The sequence below is a fragment of the Manis javanica genome, chromosome 4 (genome assembly GCF_040802235.1).
Source record: "Manis javanica isolate MJ-LG chromosome 4, MJ_LKY, whole genome shotgun sequence".
NCBI lineage: Eukaryota > Metazoa > Chordata > Mammalia > Pholidota > Manidae > Manis > Manis javanica.
The window spans coordinates 133,156,698-133,167,543 of record NC_133159.1 but is presented as its reverse complement, the minus strand read 5'-3'; the positions used below and the strand labels follow the sequence as shown (position 1 = coordinate 133,167,543).

The window sequence follows — 10,846 nt, the reverse complement described above, 5'->3', positions numbered from 1 at the left end:
AACCAAGCTTCAGACCTTCTTAATGTTATTCTGATAGTCCAAAGCTTAGCTGGGATATGAATTGTGCTGCCATTCTGCCAAAAGGACAGTAATATGTACAAAGTGGTAGTTTCAATAAGGTGGATATACATTGTTACAAGATTTCAGAGAAGAAGAATTACTAGCTGGAAAGATCAAAGATGGCTTCTTGGAGAAGGATATCAATGATGGATTTCCAAGTACATCCAAAATGGTGACTACAGGCTCCAGTGCATTTCCAAAATTGGTTATGACTTCATGTTGGTTATAAGGATGTTCTCTTGTTGAAGAGTTTCCCCAGAGCAGCCTTCATGTCTCGGTTTCTCAGACTGTAGATGAAAGGATTTAGCATTGGGGTCACCGCGATGTACATCACAGTGATCACTGCATCCCTTAGGCTGTAACTGGTCAGAGGGCGGAAATACATGCCCATGACCGTCCCATAATACAAAGAAACAACTGTGAGGTGGGACCCACAGGTGGACAAGGCCTTGAGCACACCCTTGGTGGATGGAACCCTTAAGACTGTGGAAAAGACCTGAACATAGGAGACGATGATGCATAGTAATGGCACAGAGAAAACACCAACCCCTAGGTACATCATCTTCACGTTAAACTGGATGTCAGAACAGGAGAGCTTGAGTAAAGGGGTAATGTCACAGTAGAAATTGGCCACTTCCTGGTTTCCACAGAAAGACAGATGAGCCGTGAGCAGGGTGTGGGGGAGCGCATTGGTGTTTCCAACCACCCAAGACCCAACAACTAGCAGGACACAAGTCCTTGGGCTCATAACTGTTGAGTAATGAAGTGGGCGGCTGATGGCCACAGCACGGTCATATGCCATCACAGCCAAGATATAGCTGTCTGTGTTACCCAAGGCAATCATGAAATACATCTGTGTCAGGCATCCCCCAAAGGAGATGGCTTTGTTGCCTAACATGTGGTTGGCCAGTGTCTTGGGGATGGTTACAGAGGAGAAGAAGATGTCAACAAAGGAGAGGTTGGCAAGGAGAAAATACATGGGGTTGTGGAGGCGAATGTCAGCATGAATGGCCAAGATGATGAGCAGGTTTCCTATCAGTGTGATGGGGTAAATGAAGAGGAAGAGGATGAAGAAGAAATCTTCCTGTTCTTGCCGACCTGTAATTCCCAGAAGTATGAAATCCAGGATAGAAGATTGGTTTTCTTCTCTCATGGCCCCTCTGTTTAGAAACATTAGTGAAGTTACTGTATCTAATGATCACTCTAAGCAGTTTTGACTGAAGTCACCAAGTCTCTCTACAATGGAGTTTTCCAAATCCAGAGATAGCCAACATTTTGGGGGAAATGTTAATCAGTGGGACTAACTGTAGTTAGCCCCGGACACTCACGTCTGAGAACAGAGCTATCTGTGATTCAGCATATCCCTCCCCTTCTCAGAACCACCAACCAAACACCTAGAATTTAATCAATGAACAAATTGTTAACTTTCATGATGCATATCCTACTTTGTTATGCCTATTGGGAAAATTATAAATGCTGGGAAAGTTATATTTTTAATCTATTCATTCAACAATTAAGACATAGTTTCTGTTGTCAGGAGCCTTACAACTTAATGGAGAACTCAGAATTACACATTAATTTTATTGCAGATGATAAAGAAATTACATCATTTTGGAGTCTTTGATAAAAATAATTTAGTGCAAAGAGTATGTCAGTACAAGAAGTAGCCAGGAAAAAGTAATTTTTCCAATGACCAAACTCTAAGTGATCCCAGAGCCCAGGAGGTAACAGGTGTTTACACTGACACAGAAGATCGTAAGTCACAGGACCACATGATGTAGGTTGTAGCAAAAAGAAGCCTGGGGAATTTCCTCCCCAAGTGTCGATTTTCAAAGAAGACTTTCACCACTTTCTTTGACAGCTTTCATCTCTTTGGAAAATTCTCTAATACAGAAAACTGAAAAACTTTTCTCTTTTCTTCACTTTCTTCATTATGTCTTTCAGGGACTCATTCAGTTAACTGCATAGTTACTTCAACTACTGGTTTATGAACTCTCAGATCTGTGTCTGTAGGCTTGATCTCTCTTTTCCTTATTTCTGCGTTCAGCCTTCCTGCCAATAAGCCATACTATGTACATCCGATCTAAGTAATCTGCAAGATTTCTGGAAGGGGGAAACCATACTTTGTTTATTTTAATCACTCCCAGAGAGATCATGGTTGGATGTGTTTGTTATATGAACCAGTAAGCCTGCACTCAGTTTTTCTCGAGTGAAATCAAGGTTTATTTCTTGGGTTCCCCACATGTAGGATACTAACAGACACACTAACACAGTTTATCCCTCACTTCTACATCAGATGTTATTGATTCTTCATTTATAATAATTTTTAGTAATGCAACACTTCCACTTATTGTCTTGGAGCCTTAGCTTAGATCATCATTTTCTACCTGAAATACTGTAATGCACCCTCAAGTGCTCGACTACAGATCCTGTTCTCTTTGACTCACTTGTCCTCTCATGCATACTAATTAAGGCAGAGATTACTAGGTGTTCATCCAATTCCTGTTGTTTCTTCTTGTACCCACAGTTGAACTACACTTCCCAGGCTCCCTTGCACTGTGGTATGGTCATGTGACTGAGTTTTTTGCTAATCCATCCATGTGTTCCATTTCTAGGCTTCTTCCACACTTTTTTTCCTCTTGTGCCAACTAGATGGAAACAGCTGAATGGGATAGTGGAGTCATAGGATGGAATGAGCCTTTTTCTCTCATTCTCCACAGCCAGTGGAGCCACTCACCGCAAAGGACACCCACTGGGACTGTTACATAGAAGAGAAGTAAACTTTCCTTCTGTGAAAACTATTACATATTTTGTGATCTATTTGTTACTATAGTCCAAGATTTCCTAAATAATTCACCAATTTTTCTAAGGAGAATTCTCCTCAAAAATTAATTCAATCAACAATTAATTTAATCACGAATTCTTAGTGTCTCCAATAGTTCACATTACATGCTAAGCAGAGGGGATGTACTTCTAATGATATTTCCCCGAAATATAATGTGTTTTTTTCATCTCTGTACCTAAAGGAATTTGGTTTTCTCTCTTAAAATGCCTTTCCCTGTCTTCATGCAGAATCATAGTATCTCAGGTATGAGAGGATTTCATAAAGCTAAAGGGCTTGGAAACTGGTCAGTTCATATTTTGTGCAGCATATTAGAGATGCGGCTCTTGGCAATGTGGTGGACTAAGCCAATGTTGGCATGTCCCATTCCAAATAAAACACTTAAAATCCTAGATAAAAATTTTAATTAATAAAAATACACATAGCTAATCCTAAAAGAAAAAGAAGGGAATACCTAAGTATGAGAAACAAAAAGAAATCTCAGAGCAAGTGTTGTGAGCTATAGTTGATGCTCTTGTGTCTCCTTGGGATTTCCAACTGCAAATCAGGCCCAAAAGGCAGGAGGCTGGTGTGTTAATTCTCTGTTGCTACAGCAGATGTGGCCACAGATCTGCATGAACTAGAGAGCTAATCTGAGTCCTTGCATAAAATACTTGAAGTAGTGCCCTATTTGTGAAATAACACTAGAAATTTTTTTTGTCATATTAGAATTGGAAAGGAAAGAACAAAAGGATTACATTCACAAAAAATGTGATTGTCTACAAGAAAACCAGAGGGAATCTCTAGATCATCTCTAATGGACTCTTTAGAGGTAAAAGCAAGTTTGTTTGATATAAACTAAATATTAAAAACAATCACTGCTGTTATTATACTTAAATAATTTTCAATTATAAAGTATAATTTTGAGAAACACTTCTCATTTGCAAGCAGTAGAAAATATTAAGGAATGTAGAAATAATTCTAACAAAAGAGATCCAACTGGTTTCAAAAGTTATAAAATATAACTTCAGGGTGAAAAAAGAATACCTAAAGACATGGAGAGATAAACAGGGTTAATGGCAAGACTGACTGGTAAAAATGTCAATTCTTCTACAGTTAATCTATGGATTTGATGCAGTCCTAATAAAAATGCCACAGGTGTCTTTTAAATAAGGAGTTTTGCACACAGATGAATAAGGAACCATGAAGAGCAAAAATAGTTTGAGAATACAGAAAAAGAAGGAAGAAATTGCCTCATCAGGTACTAAAATGATTTACTATGGTAATTTGAGCAGTGAAGTAGTAGTACTGGTGTAAGGAATAAAAAATACAACCTCGAGGCTCTAGGAGAGACATATATAACATTTTATTAAGAGTAAGTATATAACATGAGTTGTTTAGAAGTGGGCAGAGAAAGGGTGGATGACCATTTTGTAAAGCGTGTGGAACCATGAGATACCCATATAATGAAAAGTAATTACTAAAGGATTTGTGGTGGAAAGCAAAAGTTCAAAATATGTAGAGGACTATATAAGCACATCAAGTCAATATTGTACCCCTTAAACTTACAGAATGTTTTATGTCAAACCTATCTCAATAAACCTGGAAAAAATATTACTACTTCAGGAGGTGGTCAGAGGTCAGAAGCGAGGTAACCACATGAGAAAGTACCTCTACTTCCTCCTGTTTTCTGGGACAAAGACCAAGAGGAGTTACCAGAAAGGGAGGTTTTTTTCTGTCTGATCTTGAGAATGTGGGTTCTGGAGTCAAGGTTTGAGTGCTAGTTTTGCCCCTACCTCTCTGTGTGAATTTAGGCAATTCAATTCACCATTTTTTCATCTGGTAGCATGAAAAAATAAGTCTACTTACCTCTTGGAGTGTTTATGGAGGTCAAAGAGATAATGTAGGTGGTTTGTTGCTGGCTATATATCCCTCCATGTCACTGTCATAAAGACTCTGTTCTTTATCATCCACAGCCCTTGCTAAGGAGTCAGCCCAGATGCCATCAAAAAGGTCCTGGTCTTGTGGCCCCCACTCCTATTCCACAAAAGGTAAGTTCACATTCAGTGCTGTAACACCTGTTAACATTCCTCCTAGGGATCAGGCATGCTGCCAAAGGAGTCAGTAGTAACCTAGAGAATGGGCCTCTGGTCCCCTCCACTTAAGGTGAAGGGGATAGGACCAGGATGGTTAGGAAAGAAGAGCCCCAAGTTCCCTAAACATGGGCAGAAGAGGTGGAAAGAACTGTCCTACATGGGGCTCAAAGATGAGGCCTCTGGTTTGCTCTTCAAAGAAGCAAAGTGCTCATAGCATGGAGAATATTAGGAATAATTCACCAGGTTACAATGTCTCTTGAAACATGACTCCCTGAGGTCTTTATTCTGGCCATAGTTCTGAGTAACTGTTGAGACTCATTACATACTCCTACAGCTGTGCCCTGGGGGAAGAGTCAGTTCTCAAGAGCAATCTTTCCCAGAGCTTTCCTAGAAGAAGGATGGGCAAGAGAGTTTCCTAGAGAGTGTGTCTCCAGGCTGTAAGCTCTGGGCTGACCTCTTCTAGCCTCTTTGCTGGAATATGGGTCCCTGTCCTCTGCATCAGCACAAACTGGAACTCTCCTGGGAGCCACAAAGATGGTGGTACAATTGAGCTCCTGGTCTTACTTCCAGCCTACACTGAAACCTTTTTAGTGCAAAGAAAGAATTCTATTTTGTCTTTCTCTGGGATGCTGCCTGAAGAAGGTTAGGATTGGTGTTATACCTTCTTTATCTAGTGGCTGATGATGAGTCTCTTAATTTTTTAGATTCTCAGAGATGGAATGGACCTACATATTACCTAGTCTACTTCATGCTGTGTTACATTTATAAAAGCCCTGACAAATGGTCATTATCCTATGAATTCATTATCCTATGAATTAGGTCACTGTGTTTCTGCAGAGGACCATGGTCAGGATTGTGAGCTGATATCAATCCTGGCTCTGCCACTTACTGGCTGTAACTGACTGAACAGTTTTTTAATTTTTTTATTATTTTTATTATTTTTTATTTTGGTATCATTAATCTACAGTTACATGAAGGACATTATGTTTACTAGGCTCCCCCCTTCACTAAGTTCCCCCCACATCCCTGTTCACAGTCACTGTCCTTCAACATAGTAAGATGCTGTAAAATCACTACTTGTCACCAAGTTCACAGTCACTGTCCTTCAACATAGTAAGATGCTGTAAAATCACTACTTGTCATCTCTGTGTTGCACAGCCCTGCCTGTGCCCCCCAACACTATACATGCTAATCATAATGCCCCCTTTCTTTTCTTCCTGCCCTTATCCCTCCCTTCCCACCCATCCTCCCCAGTCCCTTTCCCTTTGGTAACTATTAGTCCATTTTTGAGTTTTGTGTTTCTGCTGCTGTTTTGTTCCTTCAGTTTTCTTTTGTTCTTATACTCCACATATGAGTGAAATCATTTGGTACTTGTCTTTCTCCACCTGGCTTATTTCACTGAGCATAATACCCTCTAGCTCCATCCATGTTGTTGCGAATGGTAGGATTTGTTTTTTTCTTATGGCTGAGTAATATTCCATTGTGTATATGTACCACATCTTCTTTATCCATTCATCTACTGATGGACATTTAGGTTGCTTCCATACCTTGGTTATTGTAAATAGTGCAGCGATAAACATAGGGGTGCATCTGTCTTTTACAAACTGGAGTGCTGCATTCTTAGGGTAAATTCCTAGAAATGGAATTCCTGGGTCAAATGATATTTCTATTTTGAGCATTTTGAGGAACCTCCACACTGCTTTCCACAATGGTTAAACTAATTTACATTCCCACCAGCAGTGTAGGAGGGTTCCCCTTTCTCCACAATCTCACCAACATTTGTTGTTGTTTGTCTTCTGGATGGTAGCCATCCTTACTGGTGTGAGATGATATCTCATTGTGGTTTTAATTTGCATTTCTCTGATGACAAGCGATGTGGAGCATCTTTCATGTGTCTATTGGCCATCTGAATTTCTTCTTTAGAGAACTGTCTATTCAGCTCCTCTGCCCATTTTTTAATTGGATTATTTGCTTTTTGTTTGTTGAGGTGTGTGAGCTCTTTATATATTTTGGATGTCAACCCTTTATCGGATCTGTCATTTTCGAATATATTCTCCCATACTGTAGGATACCTTTTTGTGCTATTGATGGTGTCCTTTGCTGTACAGAAGCTTTTCAGCTTGATATAGTCCCATTTATTCATTTTTGCATTTGTTTACCTTGCCTGGGGAGATATGTTCAAGAAGAGGTCAGTCATGTTTATGTCTAAGAGATTTTTGCCTATGTTTTTTTGTAAGAGTTTTATGGTTTCATGACTTACATTCAAGTCTTTGATCCATTTTGAATTTGCTTTTGTTTATGGGTTTAGACAGTGATCCAGTTTCATTCTCTTACATGTAGCTGTCCAGTTTTGCCAGCACCATCTGTTGAAGAGACTGTCATTTCCCCATTGTATGTCCATGGCTCCTTTATCAAATATTAGTTGACATATATGTTTGGTTAATGTTTGGAATCTCTATTCTGTTCCATTGGTCTGTGGCTCTGTTCTTGTGCCAGTACCAAATTGTCTTGATTACTGTGACTTTGTAGTAGAGCTTGAAGTTGGGGAGTGAAATCTTCCCCACTTTATTCTTCCTTCTCAGTATTGCTTTGGCTATTCAGGTCTTTGGTGTTTCCATATGAATTTTTGAACTACTTGTTCCAGTTCATTGAAGAAAGCTGTTGGTAATTTGATAGGGATTGCATTAAATCTGTATATTGCTTTAGAGGGGATGGCCATTTTGACGATATTAATTCTTCCTAGCCAAGAGCCTGGGATGAGTTCCCATTTGTTAGTGACTTCGTTAATTTCTCTTAAGAGTGTCTTAAAGTTTTCAGGGTATAGGTCTTTCACTTCCTTGGTTAGGTTTATTCCTAGGTATTTTATTCTTTTTGATGCTATTGTGAATGGAATTGTCTTCTTGATTTCTCTTTCTATTAGTTTATTGTTAGTGTATAGGAAAGCCACAGATTTCTGTGTGTGAATTTTGTATCCTGCAACTTTACTGAATTTCGATATTTAGCTCTAGTAGTTTTGGAGTGGAGTCTTTAGGGTTTTTTATATACAGTATCATATCATCTGCAAATAGTGATAGTTTAACTTCTTCTTTACCAATCTGGATTCCTTGTATTTCTTTGTTTTGTCTAATTGCTGTGGCTAGGACCTCCAGTACTATGTTGAATAACAGTGGGGATAGTGGGCATCCTGTCTTGTTCCCGATTGCAGAGGAAAAGCTTTCAGCTTCTCGTTGTTCAGTATGATGTTGGCTGTGGGTTTATCATATATGGCCTCTATTATGCTGAATACTTGCCCTCTATACCCATTTTGTTGAGAGTTTTTATCATGAATGGATGTTGAATTTTATCGAATGCTTTTTCAGCATCTATGGAGATGATCATGTGGTTTTTGTCTTTCTTTTTGTTGATGTGGTGGATGATGTTGATGGATTTTCGAATGTTGTATCATTCTTGCATCCCTGGGATGAATCCCACTTGGTCATGGTGTATGATCCTTTTGATGTATTTTTGAATTCGGTTTGCTAATATTTTGTTGAGTATTTTTGCATTTACGTTCATCAGGGATATTAGTCTGTAGTTTTCTTTTTTGGTTGGGTCTTTGCCTGGTTTTGGAATTAGGGTGATGTTGGCTTCATAGAGTGAGTTTGGGAGTATTCCCTCCTCTTCTATTTTTTGGAAAACTTTAAGGAGTATGGGTATTATGTCTTCTCTGTATGTCTGATAAAATTCTGAGGTTAATCCATCTGGCCCTGGGGTTTTGTTCTTTGGTAGTTTTTTGATTACCGCTTCAATTTCGTTGCTGGTAATTGGTCTGTTTAGATTTTCTGTTTCTTTCTGGGTCAGTCTTGGAACGTTGTATTTTTCTAGGAAGTTGTCCATTTCTCCTAGGTTTCCCAGCTTGTTAGCATATAGGTTTTCATAGTATTCTCTAATAATTCTTTGTACTTCTGTGGGGTCCTTCGTGATTTTTCCTTTCTCATTTCTGATACTGTTGATTTGTGTTGACTCTCTTTTCCTCTTAATAAATCTGGGTAGAGGCTTATCTGTTTTGTTTATTTTCTCGAAGAACCAGCTCTTGGTTTCATTGATTTTTGCTATTGTTTTATTCTTCTCAATTTTATCTATTTCTTCTCTGATCTTTATTATGTCCCTCCTTCTGCTGATCTTAGGCCTCTTTTGTTCTTCTTTTTCCAATTTCGATAATTGTGACATTAGACCATTCATTTGGGATTGTTCTTCCTTCTTTAAATATGCCTGGATTGCTATATACTTTCCTGTTAACACTGCTTTTGCTGTATCCCACAGTAGTTGGGGCTTTGTGTTGTTGTTGTCGTTTGTTTCCATATATTGCTGGATCTCCATTTTGATTTGGTCATTGATTCATTGATAATTTAGGAGTGTGTTGTTAAGCCTCCATGTGTTTGTGAGCCTTTTTGCTTTCTTTGTACAGTTTATTTCTAGTTTTATGCCTTTGTGGTCTGAGAAGTTGATTGGTAGGATTTCAATCTTTTTTAATTTACTGAGGTTCTTTTTATGGCCTAGTATGTGGTCTATTCTGGAAAATGTTCCATGTGCACTTGAGAAGAATGTGTATCCTGCTGCTTTTGGGTGTAGAGTTCTGTAGATGTCTATTAGGTCCATCTGTTCTAGTGTGTTGTTCAGTGCCTCTGTGTCCTTACTTATTTTCTGTCTGGTGGATCTGTCCTTTGGAGTGAGTTGTGTGTTGTAGTCTCCCAGAATGAATGCATTGCATTCTATTTCCTCCTTTAATTCTGTTAGTATTTGTTTCACATATGTTGGTGCTCCTGTATTGGGTGCATATATATTTATAACGGTTATATCCTCTTGTTGGACTGAGCCCTTTATCATTATGTAATGTCCTTCTTTATCTTTTGTTACTTTATTTATTTTGAAGCCTATTTTGTCTGATACTAGTATTGCAACACCTGCTTTTTTCTCTTTGTTGTTTGCATGAAATATATTTTTCCATCCCTTGACTTTAAGTCTGTGCATGTCTTTGGGTTTGAGGTGAGTCCCTTGTAAGCAGCATATGGATGGATCTTGCTTTTTTATCCATTCTATTACTCTGTGTCTTTTGATTGATGCATTCAGTCCATTTACATTTAGGGTGATTATTTAAAGGTATGTACTTATTGCCATTGCAGGCTTTAAGTTTGTGGTTACCAAAGGTTCAAGGTTAGCTTCTTTAGTATCTTACTGTCTAACTTAACTCGCTTATTGAGCTATTATAAGCACAGTCTGATGATTCTTTATTTTTCTTCCTTCTTATTCCTCCTCCTCCTTTCTTCATATGTTGGGTGTTTTGTTCTGTGCTCTTTTTAGGAGTGCTTCCATCTAGCGCAGTCCCTATAAGATGCTCTGTAGAGGTGGTTTATGGGAGGCAAATTCCCTCAACTTTTGCTTGTCTGGGAATTGTTTAATCCCTCCTTTATATTTAAATGATAATCGTGCTGGATACAGTAATCTTGGTTCGAGGCCCTTCTGTTTCATTGCATTAGGTATATCATGCCATTCTCTTCTGGCCTGTAGGGTTTCTGTTGAGAAGTCTGATGATAGTCTGATGGGTTTACCTTTGTAGGTGACCTTTTTTTTCTCTCTGGCTGCCTTTAATACTTTGTCCTTGTCTTTGATCTTTGCCATTTTAATTATTATGTGTCTTGGTGTTGCCATCCTTGGATCCCTTGTCATGGGAGTTCTGTGTACCTCTGTGGTCTGAGAGGCCATTTCTTCCCCTAGTTTGGGGAAGTTTTCAGCAATTATTTCTTCAAAGACACTTTCTATCCCTTTTTCTCTCTCTTCTTCTTCTGGTACCCCTATAATGCGGATATTGTTCCATTTCGATTGGTCACTC

At 38.8% G+C, this 10,846-nt stretch overlaps 1 protein-coding gene across 1 annotated transcript; it reads right to left on the bottom strand.

Annotated features, from left to right (window-relative positions):
* Positions 1-283: 283 nt before the first annotated feature.
* On the bottom strand, positions 284-1,213 carry LOC108397319 (olfactory receptor 1A1). The gene has a single exon (XM_037022719.1). The coding sequence runs from the start codon at positions 1,211-1,213 to the stop codon at positions 284-286; it is 930 nt and encodes a 309-aa protein (XP_036878614.1).
* Between the last annotated feature and the right edge of the window lie 9,633 nt (positions 1,214-10,846).